Below are 22,581 nucleotides of genomic sequence, written 5' to 3' on the forward strand. Positions count from 1 at the left end.
TGTAGCATTATATTAATATACCCGGAGAAATGGCTACTTTTATAGAAAATGAGGCCGATCACCCTTTCTTGCTCATCATTTTTGGACTGTTTTTCTCAGTTTAAAATCTTGTATACAGGAAGGATTAAACTCTTCCCGATAACTGCTGTACTAGTACGGCGGATGCCAGGTGTTTAAAGATGGCGGTCGCTTGGGAGCCAGACGGCCACCATAGCATCCGGGAGTCTGCTGTTTTATATAACAGACGCCCAGCGCTAATGCCCGCTATCGGTTCCCGCACCAATTGCTGTCATTAACCCCTCTGGCACCTCGAAAATCTTAAAATGCCCACTGCAGGAAGGGATTAAAGAGGACCTATCACCACCTCCACAACTTCAACTCTGAACATCCTTTAATAGGTGCTGGTCCACTGATTTAGGCACAGTTGGATTCTATTCTTCGGTCCCAACTGTTCCTGAGCTATGCGTGCTGTTCATTTCAGCACCCAATATGCTATGTAGGCTCTCTACTGTCAGGTGGTTGCTCCTGGGCTGGGGCAATATTGCATACTGGATGCTGAAATGATTGCTCAGAAGCAGTGGGGGGATAGAGGAAGAACTCCAACTGACATTTAGTGGTGCAACACATGCTGTATTTAAGGTTGCAAAGAGTTGGAGTTGGTGGAGGTAATTTCCTAGTTGTTTAAGGTTTTCCTATGGCAGGGGTAGGCAACCTTTGGAACTCCAGCTGTTGTAAAACTACAATTCCCATCATGCATCCTTGCTCTGCTGTTCTTGCAACTCCCATGGAAGTGAATGGAGTATGTTGGGAGTTGTAGTTTCAAAATTTCCAAATTTCATTTTTTGAATAAATAAGCATTCTATTTGGTTAACAAGTGCTTGTATTTCTACATTAGTACATCTATATTACATGTTCAACTAACTTACCACTGAGAAACACAAATCTGGTTTTCCAGTTTAATCAGATTTTAACCAATAGCACTTTTTTTTAACAATAGAGGAAAGAGAAATGACTTTTGACTTTTATGTGTGCTACATCTCTACTTTGTGGATAATACAGGGTACCATTGGGGATACACTGTCCAAAGAGCAAAGTAATTATATATGCCCTCAGCTGTCCCAGCAAGAGGGTCAGTAAAAGAGGTCACCTGCGCATAGGCATTCTTCTCCTGTGCCAATATCAATTGACAACGGTCAGGAAATAAAGGAAAATGCGTATATATATATATATATATATATATATATATATATATATATATATATATATATTAGTGTGACACTGGCTGTGGGTACCACTATGAATATTGTGTGGATGGTATATAACCAGGATTATATCACTTTAGCATAAACATTATAACAACCACCATATAGAATATATAATGTTGGTAATTACCTAATATAGCATCTAAATGGTTTTAGAATTTTTTTATTACATATTGTTAAAAAGGTAGCTCGGTTTCAGCAATGGTGCGGACCCAACCAATCAGAGACAGGGACAAAAAACTGTAGAAAGCAGGTTTTTTTTTTTTTTTAAAAAAAGCAAAATAAATAAACCTTCATGTCAGGCACAAAAATGAGCAAAATAAAATATAGAAAAACAAAAGAGAAAATAGGTTTTGCTTATTTTCATATGCTGTTTTTCGGATGTTGAGCACCCCCAGACTTCTAAAACTTGGTCGTCTCCTCGTGGACCTGTTTATTAACCTTTCATTGGATTTATGCACATGTCGAATCAGCAGTGCCATCCTAATTCTCTTGTGACAAACTTTGGAAAATAAAATATAGCCTTAACTTCAGGCAAAAATAGTATGAAATAAGATCCAGCTCATCTGGGCTCTAACTAACAGTAAATACTAACTGTACACGGGGCTTGCTATCAGCCACACAAATCAACCAAAAATAGCACAATACCATCTCAGCAGTCTCACAGTGTGAGGACAGACCCAAGTGCCTCCTCTCCTCCCAGGATCTGCCTGAAGTGCAGGCTCTGCAGCCTTTTATGGCCCAGTAATGAGCCTCAGGACCCACACTTTGGCTGAGACCTAGTCAAGACTTGCCCTGGACCACACATAGGTGAGAAATCTGGGAGAGATATACCGGGACTCCACCACTCTGCCTGTCACCTTCTCACAATATTTTAAAGTAAATAAAGTACTACAACTTGTCTATATCAATACCGCCTCTAACCTATAAGTGCTGGTTATCTACCAACCCCGAGGGTCTGTTACTGTCTTTACTGGCCATTTCACCACCTATAGTCTACAACTATCTTCCCCTTCAGACCGTAAACCCTTTTTCCTACATGTTTCAGGCTAGTCATCTAGCTACTTTGTGTTTATGGTACTTGTAGTTATACTTGTACTATGTATGTAAACCATGTCACAAATGTACATCACTACAGAATCAATGATGTGCTATACACACACATATATAGATAGATAGATAGATAGATAGATAGATAGATAGATAGATAGATAGATAGATAGTTTTTTTATGACAACTATAATATCCTGCTATGTCTGATATTTTTCTCCATTATGTATATAGCGTCACTATGTTCCTTGCCATGATTAATAAGTTACCTGTATAGTTCTGTACTGTTGGGTTTAGCCCTGCAAGCAGACAAAATTTACATTCAATGGTGAAAAAAGCTGAATATTATCTATATGAAGTGTAGTTCTGATCTAAGTTACCACAGGGACATAGATGGACACCTACTGAATTCTTCAACATAGAAGGTAGTTTACTAGCAAACAGTATGGGCAGTGCAAATAATATACCCATACCCCAGAGAACCAAATGCCTCTACTACATAAGAGGACAGAAGTAATATATTTTACCCATAATTTGCATTGGGCTTTAAGTTGTTTTGACTATGAAAAGCAATTATGTAATTTTTTGGTATAGCAATGTTATGCCTCTCTAAACTCTCATCAGAATAAGCAGATGTTATATTAAACATAAACACTTTATATTTTCATATATTATCAACAGACTCAATCTGTCTTTATTTTGTAGATACACCAAGATGAAGACAGCAACCAACATTTATATCTTCAATCTGGCATTGGCTGATGCCCTCGCTACCAGTACTTTACCTTTCCAGAGTGCCAAGTACCTTATGGAAACATGGCCATTTGGAGAAATCCTCTGCAAGATTGTTTTATCAATAGACTACTACAATATGTTTACCAGCATTTTTACCTTAACCATGATGAGTGTGGATCGCTATGTTGCTGTCTGCCACCCTGTACGTGCCCTTGACTTCCGCACCCCATCTAAGGCAAAAGCTATAAATGTATGCATTTGGATTTTATCATCTGTTATTGGAGTCCCTATCATGGTTATGGCAGTTACCAAAACAAATAAAGGTAAGTGACAGTTGGAGGAAGTGTGAATATGTTCTATGTGCTTTAAAGGGAGTCTGTCACCACAACTCAGCATTTGAGCCCAGCCCTGTAACCAGATAGGTTAAGGTGACCTAAGTCAAACAATGTTTCCTCTTGTGAATCGCTGCCTCCAATACCACGATATCACCATTTTTGTTCATGTGCAAATTAGCTCTTTGGAACAGTAAAGACATTACCAGTCTCCAAAAAAGATAAGCCTTCCACCATTATGTGTAGTCCTCCATCCACCCATTAATAATTGACAGAGGCATTCATTGTATACCTATTGTCATCTGGCCCTGAGTTCTGTCGTACTCGCAAGACGTGCAGGACTGCTGCAATGCTTGCCAGGTCTTGTACTGTGAATGTGCTATGAATATTATGAGAAGTGAGTGTAACAGGCAAGATTAGGTTTATATTAAATGGCTCTGTCAATCAGAAGAATGGGGGAGAGGCGGGGGATGACACAGAGTGGTGGGGGGCTTACCTCTTTAGAGTAGTGGAGGGCTTTCATTGCTCCAATCAGCTCATTTGCATATTGACAGAAACAGTGATATATTAGCAATGGAGACACCAATTCAAAAGGGGAAAACACTGTTTGATTCAGGTGACCCTAACCTATTTATATAGGGGGCAATGTGCATTAAAGCACATGAAACGTGTACACAATGATGTAGGCACTACAGATATTAAAGTGATTCAGAAGATTGTGAGTCATTGCCCTTTACTAGATGAAGGGTTATGCAGTACAAAAAACAGCTATCTTTCAACTTCTGTTTGTAAGCATTCATTATGCATAAGCATGGCGTGACCTTTTCACAGTACAGTTAAAGATGCACTAAAGAGCGCAGAATATTAAATTGGCTGATAATTCCTTCACACTTGTATGCAAAATACATTGCCAACCTCAGGGGCCTTGGGCTTACCAATGCCATTAATTCAGAGGACTTAACACACAGCCACCTTGAAATATTAAATCTTATAAGGACATATTACTGTTACTCTGTCCAGAAATACTTAATACCTGCAGGGAGCAGTGCAATAGGCAGGGAAGTACAAGGGACTTTGTATAAGGGACTTTGGCTAGAACAGCAAACATTAAAAAATCACCTGCCATACGTCAAAGGGAGTCTTTTGGTCGCTGTACCCTTAAGCGATGTTCACCTACTGTATGTATCACAGATTCTGTAATTGTTTTTCTATTCTAGGATACAGGAATAAACAGTCAGGATTGCATGCAGATTTTCCGTATGGAAAATCTGTACAGTAATCCATTGGCATTAAAATGTAACTTCCATTTTATTCTTTTTTAAAAAAAATGTTGTAGTATACTTTATTAATGTATCTAAGCATTGCTAGGGAGAGTCTGTCCATATACCTGTACTCAATGCATCTTGGATTTTATACCACCTAGAAAATGGTTCTGGTATCATAAGAAAGCTGAGATTTAATATTATTATTATTATTATTTATTTATTTATATAGCACCATTAATTCCATGGTGCTTTACATTTGGGGGTTACACACAATACACAGAATATACAGGTAGATATAATACTGACAGTGATCGGCTGGCACAGTGGGGTAGAGGGCCCTGCCCGCGAGGGCTTACAATCTATGAGGGAAGGGGGGTAGAGACAGAAGGAGAGGGGGGGAGACTGTACAGATGGCAGTGAGGTGACAGTGTTATTGGAGGTTGTAGGCCTTCCTGAATAGGTGAGTCTTAAGGGCCTTTTTGAAGCCTGTGATTGTGGGGGTCAGTCTTATGTGTCGTGGTAGGGAGTTCCAGAGTATGGGGGATGCACGGGAGAAATCTTGGAGGCGGTTGTGTGAGGAGCGGATGAGAACAGAGCGGAGTAGGAGGTCATTGGAGGATCTGAGGTTACGTGTGGGCAGGTAGCGGGCGATTAGGTCAGAGATATATGGAGGGGACAGGTTGTGGATGGCTTTGTATGTTAACGTTAGTAGCTTGAACTCGATTCGCTGGGCTATGGGTAACCAGTGGAGGGACTGGCAGAGGGGAGCAGCCGATGAGGATCGGGGGGTTGAAGTAATAGCTGAAAAATGATTAGAGATATAACTAGTTAATAAAACAGAATGTGAATTTATATGCAGCATTAACTGATGCATATTAAAGGGGGATTCCCATCTCAAGGATCCTATCTATACTGGTAGCTTATGTAAATTGAAGCTTTTCCTAAATAATTTGCTTTAGAAATGCTGCTTTGTCATATGAAATTCTTCCTCCTATTGTTTACATGATGTTTCCATGGAGCCAGACCTGTGTTATAGGACAGGACATGTCTGTTATCTTTGTATGTAAACTCACAGATAACACTGAGTCCATTCTCTAGAAGCATGTGCAGAATTGATCTGCATTTATATTTCTAGTAAGCATAATAAGTATTGTGATACTTCTTAGTGTCCTGTTCAGCAGGCTGAAGGGAGAAGGCTTTGACTGTTTGATAAGGAAAAGCTTCTGAAACGGGGAGTTGGGAAAACCCTTTTAAAAATCTTGGCTTTCTTATGATACCAGAACCATTTTTCTAAGTGGTATAAAACTGAAGATACAGCCATTTGAAGTGACTATTCCCCACTTTGGTAAAAACAACACCAGTTGCATGTAGAAGTCCAGTGAGGAAGATGCAATGGATGTGCCTTTAGGTGATTTATTGAATTTACCTTGAGAAATGATGACATAGAGGTCAAAGGAAAATTCTCTCTCCATCTGGGGAGGGGACGGAACTGGGTCTTAGTAGTGGGCGGGATAGCTTAGCTAGGGAGACAGGGAGGGGGTGTAACAGAGTGAGAGAAGAGGGAGGAGCAGTAGCGTGGGAGGTAGTGTGGAAGATACACAGGAAGCTAAATAGCGGGAAGCTATGGTCCTGAGTGAGAGAGAGTTATAAAGCAGATTCTTCCTCTTGTCACTGTGCACAGTGTATGGCATTTAGTCTCCATTCACCACTTCAGAGAGGACTACAAATTCCAAATACTACAAAGTGCAGAATACATGAATGAAACAGGTATGCTTTAACTTCTTTTTATTTATCACTTAGAGCACAAAATGTCTCTCTTGTCAGACCTTGATAGACTGCACTTACTGCTCCAAGGTCCTCTTTCCTCTTCAGCCTCACTCAAGCTCCTGTGATTGGTCAATGTCAAGACATTGTGACCATTGCAGAAAACATAAGGTCCCGTGTATGAGCCATGCTCTGCACAGAACATCCGGAAGCTGGCTAGATGGCTAGACCATGTGCGTCTGCCAAGCCTGGCTCCCTCGAGGATCAGAGACCCCCTTAGCAGCCCAACAGCTGCTCAGAGGTGGCAGCAGTTCAGAACCCAGAAGTAGTTTACTGTTCCGCACAGCAAATATAATGCAGGCCTTCATTTTTTTCCAGCACAAGTTAGAAAATGAATAACAAGTTGCTGTTGTTGCTATTAGCACTCTTTGGCAGGGTCAGTTTGATGTGTAGGCTTCTATGAGAGCAAGGCAAGCAATAAATACTGAATTGGTTGCTGGCTGTTCTAAGAAAACATCAAAGCCCAGGATATAAAGGATGAGCAAGTCATTAAACTATTGCTTGGGTTTATTGGTAACTTTCTTTCTTTTCTTTCTTTAATTAATATTAATATTATATATTACTAATTATATTAATTTATATTAATATTAATTATATTCATTTATTTCTCTTGAATGTTTAACTTCTTAAAGAGGACCTTTCACCTCCTGGGGCACATGTGGTGTAATACACCGCTAGAAAACTGACAGTGCGCTGAATTCAGTGCACTATCGGCTTTCTTGTTCTGTACTGTCTCTGTGAAGGTACCGTAGCTCTTCACTGTCAGAAGGGTGTTTCTGACAGTCAGGAACGCCCTTCCTCACAACTGCGTCTATAGCGCTGTAGTGTGAGAGCAGTGAGGAACGCCTCCCTCCCCTCCTGATAGTGCTCGTCCATAGACCAGTACTGGGGGGCATTCCTCAATGACCCCTCTCACAGTACAGTGCTATAGACGCTACTGTGAGGAAGGGCGTTCCTGACCTTCTGACAGTGAAGAGCTATGTTACCGGCACCGATAGCCCTTCACCAGGAGCACAGAACGGGTTGGTTTTCTAGCGGTGTATTACACTGCATGTGCCCCAGGAGGTGAAAGGTCCTCTTTAATACTTTTTCTCACATGATAGTTTAACAGATCAAAGTTTTTTTTATTGCTTATGGCTACCAAAAGGTGTTTTTGCATTATACATAGGACTATTTATTAATACCATTTATTAGAGATGAGCGAACACTGTTTGGATCAGCCGTTGCGAACAGCACGCTCCCATAGAAATGAATGGAAGCACCTGGCATGGTGACCGGCCACCGGCAAAGTGTACGTGCCAGGTGCTTCCATTCATTTCTATGGGAGCTTGTTGTTCGCAACGGCTGATCCGAACAGTGTTCGCTCATCTCTACCATTTATAGATAACTCTTTACATTTTTCGTAAAATGTACAAATTATTAACAAAATTCAGAATGAATATGGATTTCCCATTTTGTGTTGGTTGTTTTGATACTCAATATGTGTAGACAGATCGCATTTTGCATGGGGGCATTTTTTTTCCATTATTTGTATTTTTTTCTTTGCCTTGTGCAAGTACATGTTCTTGTTACATAAAAGGACATTCAAACTTTTGTTTTTTGCCACTCAACCTCCTACTACAAGTGCAGAAGCTATAAAGTTTACAATGGCAGAGGTTTAAAGGGGGTATCTAGAACTTCATATTAATGGCATACCTGTAGGATGAGTCATTAATATGAGATCAATAGGGATGGGACACCCAGAATCTCTCTAATGTCATATGAATTACCTACTTTAAGGACAGATAAAGTCTTAGAAATCCCATCAGACCAAGAGTCATGCATTTATCAGGTTAAAACCTATGTACTTCCCTTTTATGTGTTCCTTATTATTGCATCACAGTAAAATACCTATACCTTCAGACAAAATGAACTTGAGTAAAACTTAACACAATATTATAGGGAGATCCCTAAAGGGACATGTGCCCAAGGGCTTCCACCATCCACCCTCCTTGACCGGGCTAGTTCTCCAGATCCACTGCATCCTGTATTTTTCAGTTATGCTTCTGGTAGTCAATATTTATATGGTTAGTGAATACACCAGCCAGCAATTTCGCCCATCCAAGGTGGCTTCACATCTGTAGGCTCTCCCAACAAAATCAAAGTGAGCTGCTGGCTGGGCTGTCTTCATAACTCATAAAGACTTTAATGGAGAGAGCCATGCTCATACACAATGACTTCTAAGGCTGCAATACAATGTCATATGAAGAGATAGAAACCTAAGAAAGAGTCCGTCACCAAGATCTAGTATATCAACCTCACAAATAGATAGCTTAGGATGACCTGTATCAAATGGTATTTTCCCCTTGTGAATTGGTACCTCTGTTTACAAGATAATGGCTTTTTTTCTTCAATATACAAATTAGTTCTTTAGAGCAAAGAAACATGGCCACTTATGGTACCGCTTTAGAGAAATGACAATGCCTTCATTGCTCCAAAGAGCTAATTTTCGTATTGAGAAAAAAGGGAGGATTAAAGGGGCTCTATCAGCAAAATGATGCTGATATAGCCCCACATATGTGTGAACAGCCTTTAAAAAGGCTATTCAGGCACCGCTAAAGTTATATTAAACTACCCCCCTCCCTTTTAAAATAAAACCCTAAAAAAGAATATGTTAATCTTATCTATCATGTACGGTGGGCGGGCATTCAGGGTCCGACGTCATCTTCCGCCACGCCTCCTCTTCCAGCGATGTCCTCGGGTCCTGTCTTCCTCCGGTGCTCGTGAACTGTCATTGATAAAAAATTGTGCGGGTGCATGCCCCATAGCAGTAGTAGTAGTAGTAGCAGCATGCTAATGCGCATGCACCCGCGCCATTTTTTATCAATGGCAGTTTGTGAGCGCCGGAGGAAGACGGGACCTGAGGACATCGCTGGAAGAGGAGGCGTGGCTGAAGATGACGGCGGACCCTGAATGCCCGCCCACCGTGCATGATGGGTAAGATTAACATATTCTTTTTTAGGGTTTTATTTTAAAATGGGGGGTAGTGTAATATATCTTTAGCGGTGCCTGAATAGCCTTTTTAAAGGCTATTCACGCATATGTGGGGCTCTATCAGCATAATTTTGCTGCTAGAGCCCCTTTAAGGCTGTATTACAAAGAAACTGAGGCTGGAAGGGAGTCACGTCAAAAACATAACATAATATCTTAGGCATTATAAAGCATAAAACTATGGTTCTGGTGTCACATAAAAGATGAGAGTCTCACGGTTCCAAATGTATTATTTCTGGGGGTGTCCTCAGTTGTAAACACAGTCAGGATTGGGAGCAGCTACAGCTGCATATAAATTCTCCAATCTCCAACCTTATCTTTCATATGACACCAGAACCATAGTTCTGTATTTTATAATGATCTCACAAATAATAATTTTGCTCAGGCTCTTATTGTGGAGTCAGTGATATGATGAGTAATTCTAGGAAGCCAGTCATTCATTCATTCACTGTTCATTGAAGTATTTTCTGTTTGGCGATAATGACTCCAATTATCTGCAAGTTTCAGCAAGAACCTTGAAAAAGGCTTTGTAATACTTTCTAGACTGACAAATTTCAATATTTGTTTTAGTTTTCATCTCTACATGCATTGCCTTTAGTTATGACATTGTGTACCTGTAGAAACATTACAATGGTTGTTTCTCTTTCACTCTCATCAATGACATGAAAGTAATATCAACTTATAGAAAACGCGTTTTTTATGTTGTTCAACCACTGAATCATTTTAAGTAGAGATGAGCGAACACTAAAATGTTCGAGGTTCGAAATTCGATTCGAACAGCCGCTCACTGTTCGAGTGTTCGAATGGGTTTCGAACCCCATTATAGTCTATGGGGAACATAAACTCGTTAAGGGGGAAACCCAAATTCGTGTCTGGAGGGTCACCAAGTCCACTATGACACCCCAGGAAATGATACCAACACCCTGGAATGACACTGGGACAGCAGGGGAAGCATGTCTGGGGGCATAAAAGTCACTTTATTTCATGGAAATCCCTGTCAGTTTGCGATTTTCGCAAGCTAACTTTTCCCCATAGAAATGCATTGGCCAGTGCTGATTGGCCAGAGTACGGAACTCGACCAATCAGCGCTGGCTCTGCTGGAGGAGGCGGAGTCTAAGATAGCTCCACACCAGTCTCCATTCAGGTCCGACCTTAGACTCCGCCTCCTCCGGCAGAGCCAGCGCTGATTGGCCGAAGGCTGGCCAATGCATTCCTATGCGAATGCAGACTTAGCAGTGCTGAGTCAGTTTTGCTCAACTACACATCTGATGCACACTCGGCACTGCTACATCAGATGTAGCAATCTGATGTAGCAGAGCCGAGGGTGCACTAGAACCCCTGTGCAAACTCAGTTCACGCTAATAGAATGCATTGGCCAGCGCTGATTGGCCAATGCATTCTATTAGCCCGATGAAGTAGAGCTGAATGTGTGTGCTAAGCACACACATTCAGCACTGCTTCATCAAGCCAATACAATGCATTAGCCAGTGCTGATTGGCCAGAGTACGGAATTCGGCCAATCAGCGCTGGCCAATGCATTCTATTAGCCCGATGAAGTAGAGCTGAATGTGTGTGCTAAGCACACACATTCAGCACTGCTTCATCAAGCCAATACAATGCATTAGCCAGTGCTGATTGGCCAGAGTACGGAATTCGGCCAATCAGCGCTGGCTCTGCTGGAGGAGGCGGAGTCTAAGATCGCTCCACACCAGTCTCCATTCAGGTCCGACCTTAGACTCCGCCTCCTCCGGCAGAGCCAGCGCTGATTGGCCGAAGGCTGGCCAATGCATTCCTATGCGAATGCAGACTTAGCAGTGCTGAGTCAGTTTTGCTCAACTACACATCTGATGCACACTCGGCACTGCTACATCAGATGTAGCAATCTGATGTAGCAGAGCCGAGGGTGCACTAGAACCCCTGTGCAAACTCAGTTCACGCTAATAGAATGCATTGGCCAGCGCTGATTGGCCAATGCATTCTATTAGCCCGATGAAGTAGAGCTGAATGTGTGTGCTAAGCACACACATTCAGCACTGCTTCATCAAGCCAATACAATGCATTAGCCAGTGCTGATTGGCCAGAGTACGGAATTCGGCCAATCAGCGCTGGCCAATGCATTCTATTAGCCCGATGAAGTAGAGCTGAATGTGTGTGCTAAGCACACACATTCAGCACTGCTTCATCAAGCCAATACAATGCATTAGCCAGTGCTGATTGGCCAGAGTACGGAATTCGGCCAATCAGCGCTGGCTCTGCTGGAGGAGGCGGAGTCTAAGATCGCTCCACACCAGTCTCCATTCAGGTCCGACCTTAGACTCCGCCTCCTCCGGCAGAGCCAGCGCTGATTGGCCGAAGGCTGGCCAATGCATTCCTATGCGAATGCAGACTTAGCAGTGCTGAGTCAGTTTTGCTCAACTACACATCTGATGCACACTCGGCACTGCTACATCAGATGTAGCAATCTGATGTAGCAGAGCCGAGGGTGCACTAGAACCCCTGTGCAAACTCAGTTCACGCTAATAGAATGCATTGGCCAGCGCTGATTGGCCAATGCATTCTATTAGCCCGATGAAGTAGAGCTGAATGTGTGTGCTAAGCACACACATTCAGCACTGCTTCATCAAGCCAATACAATGCATTAGCCAGTGCTGATTGGCCAGAGTACGGAATTCGGCCAATCAGCGCTGGCCAATGCATTCTATTAGCCCGATGAAGTAGAGCTGAATGTGTGTGCTAAGCACACACATTCAGCACTGCTTCATCAAGCCAATACAATGCATTAGCCAGTGCTGATTGGCCAGAGTACGGAATTCGGCCAATCAGCGCTGGCTCTGCTGGAGGAGGCGGAGTCTAAGGTCGGACCTGAATGGAGACTGGTGTGGAGCGATCTTAGACTCCGCCTCCTCCAGCAGAGCCAGCGCTGATTGGCCGAATTCCGTACTCTGGCCAATCAGCACTGGCTAATGCATTGTATTGGCGTGATGAAGCAGTGCTGAATGTGTGTGCTTAGCACACACATTCAGCTCTACTTCATCGGGCTAATAGAATGCATTGGCCAATCAGCGCTGGCCAATGCATTCTATTAGCGTGAACTGAGTTTGCACAGGGGTTCTAGTGCACCCTCGGCTCTGCTACATCAGATTGCTACATCTGATGTAGCAGTGCCGAGTGTGCATCAGATGTGTAGTTGAGCAAAACTGACTCAGCACTGCTAAGTCTCTGCATTCGCATAGGAATGCATTGGCCAGCCTTCGGCCAATCAGCGCTGGCTCTGCCGGAGGAGGCGGAGTCTAAGGTCGGACCTGAATGGAGACTGGTGTGGAGCGATCTTAGACTCCGCCTCCTCCAGCAGAGCCAGCGCTGATTGGTCGAGTTCCGTACTCTGGCCAATCAGCGCTGGCCAATGCATTCTATTAGCCCGATGAAGTAGAGCTGAATGTGTGTGCTTAGCACACACATTCAGCTCTACTTCATCAGGCTAATAGAATACATTGGCCAATCAGCGCTGGCCAATGCATTCTATTAGCTTGATGAAGCAGAGTGTGCACAAGGGTTCAAGCGCACCCTCGGCTCTGATGTAGCAGAGCTGAGGGTGCACAAGGGTTCAAGTGCACCCTCGGCTCTCCTACATCAGAGCCGAGGGTGCGCTTGAACCCTTGTGCAGCCTCGGCTCTGCTACATCAGAGCCGAGGGTGCGCTTGAACCCTTGTGCACACTCTGCTTCATCAAGCTAATAGAATGCATTGGCCAGCACTGATTGGCCAGAGTACGGAATTCGGCCAATCAGCGCTGGCCAATGCATCCCTATGGGAAAAAGTTTATCTCACAAAAATCACAATTACACACCCGATAGAGCCCCAAAAAGTTATTTTTAATAACATTCCCCCCTAAATAAAGGTTATCCCTAGCTATCCCTGCCTGTACAGCTATCCCTGTCTCATAGTCACAAAGTTCACATTCTCATATGACCCGGATTTGAAATCCACTATTCGTCTAAAATGGAGGTCACCTGATTTCGGCAGCCAATGACTTTTTCCAATTTTTTTCAATGCCCCCAGTGTCGTAGTTCCTGTCCCACCTCCCCTGCGCTGTTATTGGTGCAAAAAAGGCGCCAGGGAAGGTGGGAGGGGAATCGAATTTTGGCGCACTTTACCACGTGGTGTTCGATTCGATTCGAACATGGCGAACACCCTGATATCCGATCGAACATGTGTTCGATAGAACACTGTTCGCTCATCTCTAATTTTAAGGTGAAAGTTACATTTTCACTTAAGTAATATAAATATTACATTACTTGGATAAAAATTAGTAATAATTCAGCAACCCTGTCATACTACATTCACATCACCCCTGGGATGGGAATGTAGCAGGTTTTTTTTTTAACAGAAATCTAAATTTTTGCACAGTGAATTCTGACGGATCTACACATTTGGTTCAGATGTTAACTTAGCCTTATGTATTTGTGGCTTTTTTTTTTTTAAAAAAAAAGGGGAGGTAACTTTTTCTTAAGACTATTTATGCAATGATTGCTATTAATTATTAATACATTATTATTGTCCCCTTATTTTTTACAGCTGGTGCAATTGCCTGTACTCTTCAGTTTCCCCGCCCAGACTGGTACTGGGACACTGTCACCAAAATCTGTGTCTTCATTTTCGCTTTTGTGGTGCCAGTTTTGGTCATTACAGTATGCTATGGGTTGATGATTCTTCGCCTTCGCAGTGTACGGCTTCTGTCTGGCTCAAGAGAGAAAGACCGCAACCTTCGACGCATAACCCGTATGGTTTTAGTTGTGGTGGCAGCATTCATCATCTGCTGGACACCCATCCATATATTTGTCATTGTGTGGACCATGGTTGAAATTGATAAGAAGAACCCTTATGTGATAGCCAGCTGGCATTTTTGTATTGCCTTGGGATACACCAATAGTAGTTTGAACCCAGTGCTCTATGCCTTCTTAGATGAAAATTTTAAGAGATGTTTCAGAGAATTTTGCCTTCCCTTCCGATCCCATTCAGAGCAGAGCAGCTTCAGCCGAGCTCGTAACACCACCCGTGATCAAGTTTCTACATGTGCCCAGTCGCATGCACCAGACAAGCCGGTATGACTAGACATGGATGGCCGAAGGAGGGGATCCCGAGGCCGCAGAGGAGAAGATCTGAACTCAGAAGTTACTCAGGTTACTAGTACAACAGAATTTTAGCAGGAAAGGTGACTGGTTACTTCTGAAGAACAATTTCTCCTGAATACTAGGCTGTTTTATTACCATGACCCATTGTTCTCAAAAATGGAACAAAACCATAAACCCATTACCAACAGATCTGACAATCAAACCTTTCACAAATGAATCCTCCCTGACTCCAGGAATCAGATGGAGCTGGAGGGCTAAAACTTTGCTTAATAATGATATTGCTACCTATGAATCTTCCAAAAAGTTGAAAACTCAACTTGTTGACCTTGAATGGTTTATTGAACAAAGAACAACCTAATTTTGTGGGTCTAGTAGTGGTGTTTGCTCTTATGACCCCATATTCTTTTTGCGTGTAGTGTATATTTTCGATATCTACAAAGAAAGAAACTTATTTGATATCTCATATTGTTTAAGGCCTGTACAGAATAAGAAAAGACCCTGAGTTTTCTTTATGTGTTTGTGCATTGAAATCGACATAAGCCCTGCGATATTTGCCATATTTCAAGTAGTCAAGTGCAGAGGACAAGAAAGGAACAGATGACTGATTAATCCTAAAATAAACGGGATTGTTAATGGTATAGTATCTACTTCAGACTTGGGATTGGCGTCACATTTCCAACGGCTCTCAGAAAAGAAGCAATAAACAACTTACAAACGAAGCTTGCCATTTGGGAAAAAAAAAAACATTTTAGAAACCTGAAGTTCTTTTACAATTTCTGCCATACCAAACAGTCATAAGAAGTTGGAATTTTGCTATATTTCTATCCTACTGTAGCATGACAGACCTTATGAACGTATTTATAGTCCAAGTGGATGAACACTCTGCAGACGGCACTTCAAAGGTGTTTTATAAGAAAAGTATAGTACTAGATTTGATTACTAATGTCTGGTACTTGGTGATCAGTATTGTGTCCCTTAAAGGGATTTTCTGTGGATTTGCTGGTGCTGTGAAATCTAGGGCTTGTTTATGTGTATATATACATAGATATCCTATATTTGTATATAAGACTACTAAATACTATATTGACATTGAAAAATTTAGTGCTACATTGAAAAGAGTTGCTGCATATACTTAGTATGAAACCTTCCAGGGTGCAGCTAAGCCTATTGAAGCAATGAACATTTTGCTGTTCATTCTGTATACAAGGTGAAATAAATTATGGGAACGTAAAAATACAACTAGTCTTCTATATTCACATTATGACAGCTGTTACATTGATAGTGCTTCCCATAACTGTATTTACCTCCCCCCCAGAAAAAAAAAAAACATGGCGGTATGGAACTTAAAAACCCAGCATGACCAATTAAGATGAAAAAAGAGATCTAAATCAGTTTGCTATTCTTCATCCTGGTGCGAGCATCAGCAGCACATTAGCTTACTGATCAAAGTTGCAGTAAAAGGCTTTGAAGGTAATAAGATGGACACATAAAAGTTGTATAGGAGGTATATGTAAGTAAAGTGATGGAATAACCATTTTCATAAAAGGGGAGTCAAGGTAAAGCAGCCTTAATCTAAGAGCAACAGACATATAGAATGGCTAAGCTTTTCCAGACCCACTTCAATGAAAAAAGAATTTGAATAAAGAGAACTATGTACAACTATACAGTCATATGAAAAAGTTTGGGCACCCCTATTAATCTTAATCATTTTTAGTTCTAAATATTTTGGTGTTTATAACAGCCATTTCAGTTTGATATATCTAATAACTGATGGACACAGTAATATTTCAGGATTGAAATGAGGTTTATTGTACTAACAGAAAATGTGCAATATGCATTAAACCAAAATTTGACCGGTGCAAAAGTATGGGCACCTAAACAGAAAAGTGACATTAATATTTAGTAGATCCTCCTTTTGCAAAGATAACAGCCTCTAGTCGCTTCCTGGATCCTGGATAAAGGTATTTTGGACAAACAATTCAAGTTCAGTTAAGTTAGATGGTCGCCGAGCATGGACAGCCCGCTTCAAATCATCCCACAGATGTTCAATGATATTCAGGTCTGGGGACTGGGATGGCCATTCCAGAACATTGTAATTGTTCCTCTGCATGAATGCCTGAGGATTTGGAGCGGTGTTTTGGATCATTGTCTTGCTGAAATATCCATCCCCGGCGTAACTTCAACTTCGTCACTGATTCTTGAACATTATTCTCAAGAATCTGCTGATACTGAGTGCAATCCATGCGACTCTCAACTTTAACAAGATTCCCGATGCCGGCATTGGCCACACAGCCCCAAAGCATGATGGAACCTCCACCAAATTTTACAGTGGGTAGCATGTGTTTTTCTTGGAATGCTGTTTCTTTTTGGACGCCATGCATAACGCCTTTTTTTATAACCAAACAACTCAATTTTTGTTTCCAAAATGAAGCTGCCTTGTCCAAATGTGCTTTTTCATACCTCAGGCAACTCTATTTGTGGCGTACGTGCAGAAACGGCTTCTTTCTCATCACTCTCCCATACAGCTTCTATTTGTGCAAAGTGCGCTGTATAGTTGACCGATGCACAGTGATACCATCTGCAGCAAGATGATGCTGCAGCTCTTTGGAGGTGGTCTGTGGATTGTCCTTGACTGTTCTCACCATTCTTCTTCTCTGCCTTTCTGATATTTTTCTTGGCCTGACACTTCTGGGCTTAACAAGAACTGTCCCTGTGGTCTTCCATTTCCTTACTATGTTCCTCACAGTGGAAACTGACAGGTTAAATCTCTGAGACAACTTTTTGTATCCTTCCCCTGAACAACTATGTTGAACAATCTTTGTTTTCAGATCATTTGAGAGTTGTTTTGAGTAGCCCATGATGCCACTCTTCAGAGGAGATTCAAATAGGAGATCAACTTGCAATTGGCCACCTTAAATACCTTTTCTTATGATTGGATACATCTGGCTATGAAGTTCAAAGCTCACTGAGGTTACAAAACCAATTTTGTGCTTCAGTAAGTCAGTAAAAAGTAGTTAGGGGAATTCAAATCAATAAAATGATAAGGGTGCCCATACTTTTGCACCGGTCAAATTTTGGTTTAATGCATATTGCACATTTTCTGTTAGTACAATAAACCTCATTTCAATCCTGAAATATTACTGTGTCCATCAGTTATTAGATATATCAAACTGAAATGGCTGTTGCAAACAGCAAAATATTTAGAACAAAAAATGATTAATATTAATAGGGGTGCCCAAACTTTTTCATAGGACTGTATATAACAACTCTCCAGGTATATTTGTTATTGTTGGAAGAGAGAAAGATAAATGTACCAGTAATGTTCACAAACCTTCTATAATCTGGAGAGCGGGGTACAAATCCAATTCCAAAAAAGATGGGACACTGTGTAAAATCAATGATCTGGCAAACTCATAGAACCATATTTTATATGGTTAGCAACCTGAAAGTTAGACATTTTCCATTTCATTTGAAAAAAATAACTCATTTAGGAATAGATGCTAGCAACACATCTAAAAAAAAGTTGGGTCAGTCTTAAAAAAGGCTGGAAAAAGTTGTACTATTGAAAAACAATTGCAAATACAATTTTTACATGACTGTATACAAAGAGTCAAAGTCTCTCAAATGCAATTTGATAGACTAGAATTTGTAGAACAATTTCAGAGAAATTTCCCTCAATATAAAAACACTGAATATCCCAACATCTACAGTACATAATATCATCAAAAGATTTAGAGAATCGAGGGAAATATCCGTGTACAAAGGACAAGGCCAAATGCAAGTTATATCTGTACTATGGAAAGAAGAAGCCATATATTGACCCAGAATCGCCAGTGTTCTCTGGGCCAAAAGTTCATTTATACTGTACTGAGGTAAAATAAAAAAAATGTTCTGTGGTCAGATGAATCAAAATGTTCATTTTTATATGGAAACTGAGGATGCCGTATCCTGTGGACTCAAGAGGAGAGAGCCTGAACATACCATAGAAAATAGTGGTCAAAAGAATTAAGTCCAATACAATATCTATAAAATATACAAATTTTATTAAATAAATACTAAAAATTCATTTCAGCAGGGCAGATGGAATAAGCAATTTGAACCATACACACAAGGAAACAACAACATAGTAATACAGTGTATGTACTAGATAGTAGATCTAATATAGTATCTAGAATAAATGTACAGACACACAAATATATGACTACACACCAGGTAACATGGCATATGGATATACCAAAAGATGACAAATAAATATATATCAGAGGGTATAATCAACAGTCAGAGTGGCCTCACAGGCAATACCAGTAGTATATGTGCAAAACTGAACCAGAGAATGTACCACAGAATATGTGCTGGACAGAAGCAACAAATATATAAGTAACCTACTGACTATGATAACCCACTGGTCTGTAGCTAATGTAGACTACAGCAAATCAATACAGGTATCAAGGCATATCCAACAACAGTCTGTCAGTGCAACATAAATAGTCACTGCCAGGAATTAAAGACAAGTGGTATACCTGTAGCCATGGTGCATAGAAAGCAAGATGCAGATCTCATGTACTGTGCCCCAAGCGCCTCTACGCGTTTCGCCTATTCAGGCTTCCTCAGGAGGCATAAAGTGATGTCTACACGGCAAGCTATATATGCATACTAAAATCATTGGTGATTCAGCGTCACTAGAGCGCGACCGCTCCATGATGGCGCCGCGCGAGTCCATTCGCGCATGCGCGCACGAGCCAGCACGTCAACAATGACGTACTGGTCATGTGACCGCAGAGGCACGTAACAGAGTCGCGCGAGACCAGCGCATGGAGGAGGCGCGCGTCTCGCTAGAAAGGGACGGGTATATGGGTATGAATAATAAAAGTGGTCATGTGAAGAATCACATGATCAGCAAATAAACAATAGGACATGAGTAGGTGAATTAAATTAAGACAGGAAGTGAACCAGCACCTCCTGAAGGGGTGAACGTGTATAGTGATTAGGACAGGAAGTGGACAACACAACCTGATAAAAAATAAAAAATAAATAATAAAAAAATAAAAAATAAAAAAGTGAAAGTGACAACAAATGAGTGCAAAAAAATATATATAATACAAAATAATGATAAGAAAAGTGTAAATATATATATAAATGCTAAAGTGCATATAAAACCAAATATCAACATAAATAAAAAGAAAAAGTTAAAAAAACTTTTTTATAATAATCTTTATTGTATATATATTTCTTTGTTTATTCATAGCTGAAATTCTTGTTCCAAAATATCCATCCCAAGCGAACTAGAAAGAAAAAACATAACGTAAATTTTCGGTTTATGGTGTTTTTGTATTGTCATGTATATGTGTTTTTTACGTTATTTTTTTTTTTTTTTCTTTCTAGTTCGCTTGGGATGGATATTTTGGAACAAGAATTTCAGCTATGAATAAACAAAGAAATATATATACAATAAAGATTATTATAAAAAATTTTTTTTAACTTTTTCTTTTTATTTATGTTGATATTTGGTTTTATATGCACTTTAGCATTTATATATATATTTACACTTTTCTTATCATTATTTTGTATTATATATATTTTTTTTTTTGCACTAATTTGTTGTCACTTTCACTTTTTTATTTTTTATTTTTTATTATTTATTTTTTATTTCTTATCAGGTTGTGTTGTCCACTTCCTGTCCTAATCACTATACACGTTCACCCCTTCAGGAGGTGCTGGTTCACTTCCTGTCTTAATTTAATTCACCTACTCATGTCCTATTGTTTATTTGCTGATCATGTGATTCTTCACATGACCACTTTTATTATTCATACCCATATACCCGTCCCTTTCTAGCGAGACGCGCGCCTCCTCCATGCGCTGGTCTCGCGCGACTCTGTTACGTGCCTCTGCGGTCACGTGACCAGTACGTCATTGTTGACGTGCTGGCTCGTGCGCGCATGCGCGAATGGACTCGCGCGGCGCCATCATGGAGCGGTCGCGCTCTAGTGACGCTGAATCACCAATGATTTTAGTATGCATATATAGCTTGCCGTGTAGACATCACTTTATGCCTCCTGAGGAAGCCTGAATAGGCGAAACGCGTAGAGGCGCTTGGGGCACAGTACATGAGATCTGCATCTTGCTTTCTATGCACCATGGCTACAGGTATACCACTTGTCTTTAATTCCTGGCAGTGACTATTTATGTTGCACTGACAGACTGTTGTTGGATATGCCTTGATACCTGTATTGATTTGCTGTAGTCTACATTAGCTACAGACCAGTGGGTTATCATAGTCAGTAGGTTACTTATATATTTGTTGCTTCTGTCCAGCACATATTCTGTGGTACATTCTCTGGTTTAGTTTTGCACATATACTACTGATATTGCCTGTGAGGCCACTCTGACTGTTGATTATACCCTCTGATATATATTTATTTGTCATCTTTTGGTATATCCATATGCCATGTTACCTGGTGTGTAGTCATATATTTGTGTGTCTGTACATTTATTCTAGATACTATATTAGATCTACTATCTAGTACATACACTGTATTACTATGTTGTTGTTTCCTTGTATGTATGGTTCAAATTGCTTATTCCATCTGCCCTGCTGAAATGAATTTTTAGTATTTATTTAATAAAATTTGTATATTTTATAGATATTGTATTGGACTTAATTCTTTTGACCACTATTTTCTATGGTATGTTCAGGTGTTTGCTTTATATGTGGTCGCTTTATTCATGAGGAAATGGTTTAAGTGTTGGTTCTCAAGAGGAGAGAGGACATCCAGCTGGTTGTTAGCGCACACTGCACAAGCCTGGATCTCTGATGGTATGGGGTTGTATTAGTGCCTATAGCATGGGCAGCTTACATACCATGAAACGCACTATAAATGCTGAGCAGTATAGAGAGGTTTTAGAACAACATATACTCCTATCCATACAATGATTTCAAGGAAGGTCTTGTATATTTCAGCAGGACAATGCTAAACCACATACTACATCCATCATAACAGCATGGCTTCACAGAAGAGTTCAGGTGCTGACCTGGCCCTCCTACAATCCAGACTTCTCCCCTATAGTAAACATGTGGCACATTATATAAAATAATCCCCGGACTGTTGAGCAGCTAGAATCTTATATCAGACAAGAACGAGATAACATTCATCTCCCATAACTTCACCAGTTGGTGTCTTCACTTCCCAGACATTTACAGACTGCTGTAAAAAGTGGAGGGGATACACAATGGTGGACATGGCCCTTCCCCAACTTTTTGAGATGTTTTGTTGTCATCAATTTCTAAATAAGTTAATTTTTTAAAAATAAATGGAAAAATATCTAACCTTCTGTGAAAAAATATGGCTATGTGAGATTTCCAAACCATTGCAGATTTTGGGGTTATACTATATGTTATTCGGATTTTATTAGAAGTAAATACAAAGCTCGGCTGTTAGTAAGAGCAATGTAATCATAGACCTAACAGTAGGATTAATATAGCGGCACTCAGCACAATTCTTCCTGTACCGTTACTTTTACAAAGCACAATATCAATAAAAGGAATAGTGCCCCCTACTGGCCTGTTGACATTTTGAAGTGGGCAACTGGGTCCTGCAATATTGTTTCTACTTTTGGGGAAATTATATGATTTATTGAATTCCTGTATAATGTATAGGCGGTTTTCACACTTTGTCTTTTTGAGTGTTTTGCCATACTTTAGCTGTATTTTTCAACAAAAAACTGATAGGACTTATTTGCATATTCCTTACCCAGAATTCTTAGCAGGGCATGCATGGTCTAATAAGTTCCAGTACCGTTATGTAATACTATATATTGTCAAATACTGAATTACGTCACAATAACAAACAAATATATTTTTATACTGTGTATTGATATAATGTTTATAGAAATGCTACAAATGTAAATGGTTATGTTTTTGATGCGCTTAAAACAAAGAAAACGACAACTAC

General features: G+C 40.5%; 1 protein-coding gene across 1 annotated transcript in view; it reads left to right on the top strand.

Annotated features, from left to right (window-relative positions):
• The window catches only part of OPRD1 (opioid receptor delta 1), a 51,468-nt gene extending 35,466 nt beyond the window's left edge, over positions 1-16,002 (top strand). The window contains exons 2-3 of the mRNA XM_075264566.1: positions 3,018-3,370; positions 14,073-16,002. Of these exons, the coding sequence (XP_075120667.1) occupies positions 3,018-3,370; positions 14,073-14,605 (886 nt within the window). The 3' untranslated portion in view covers positions 14,606-16,002. The remainder of the gene's footprint in view (positions 1-3,017; positions 3,371-14,072) is intronic.
• Positions 16,003-22,581: the final 6,579 nt, after the last annotated feature.

This window comes from Leptodactylus fuscus, chromosome 2, assembly GCF_031893055.1.
Source record: "Leptodactylus fuscus isolate aLepFus1 chromosome 2, aLepFus1.hap2, whole genome shotgun sequence".
In the NCBI taxonomy this organism is placed as follows: Eukaryota; Metazoa; Chordata; class Amphibia; order Anura; family Leptodactylidae; genus Leptodactylus; species Leptodactylus fuscus.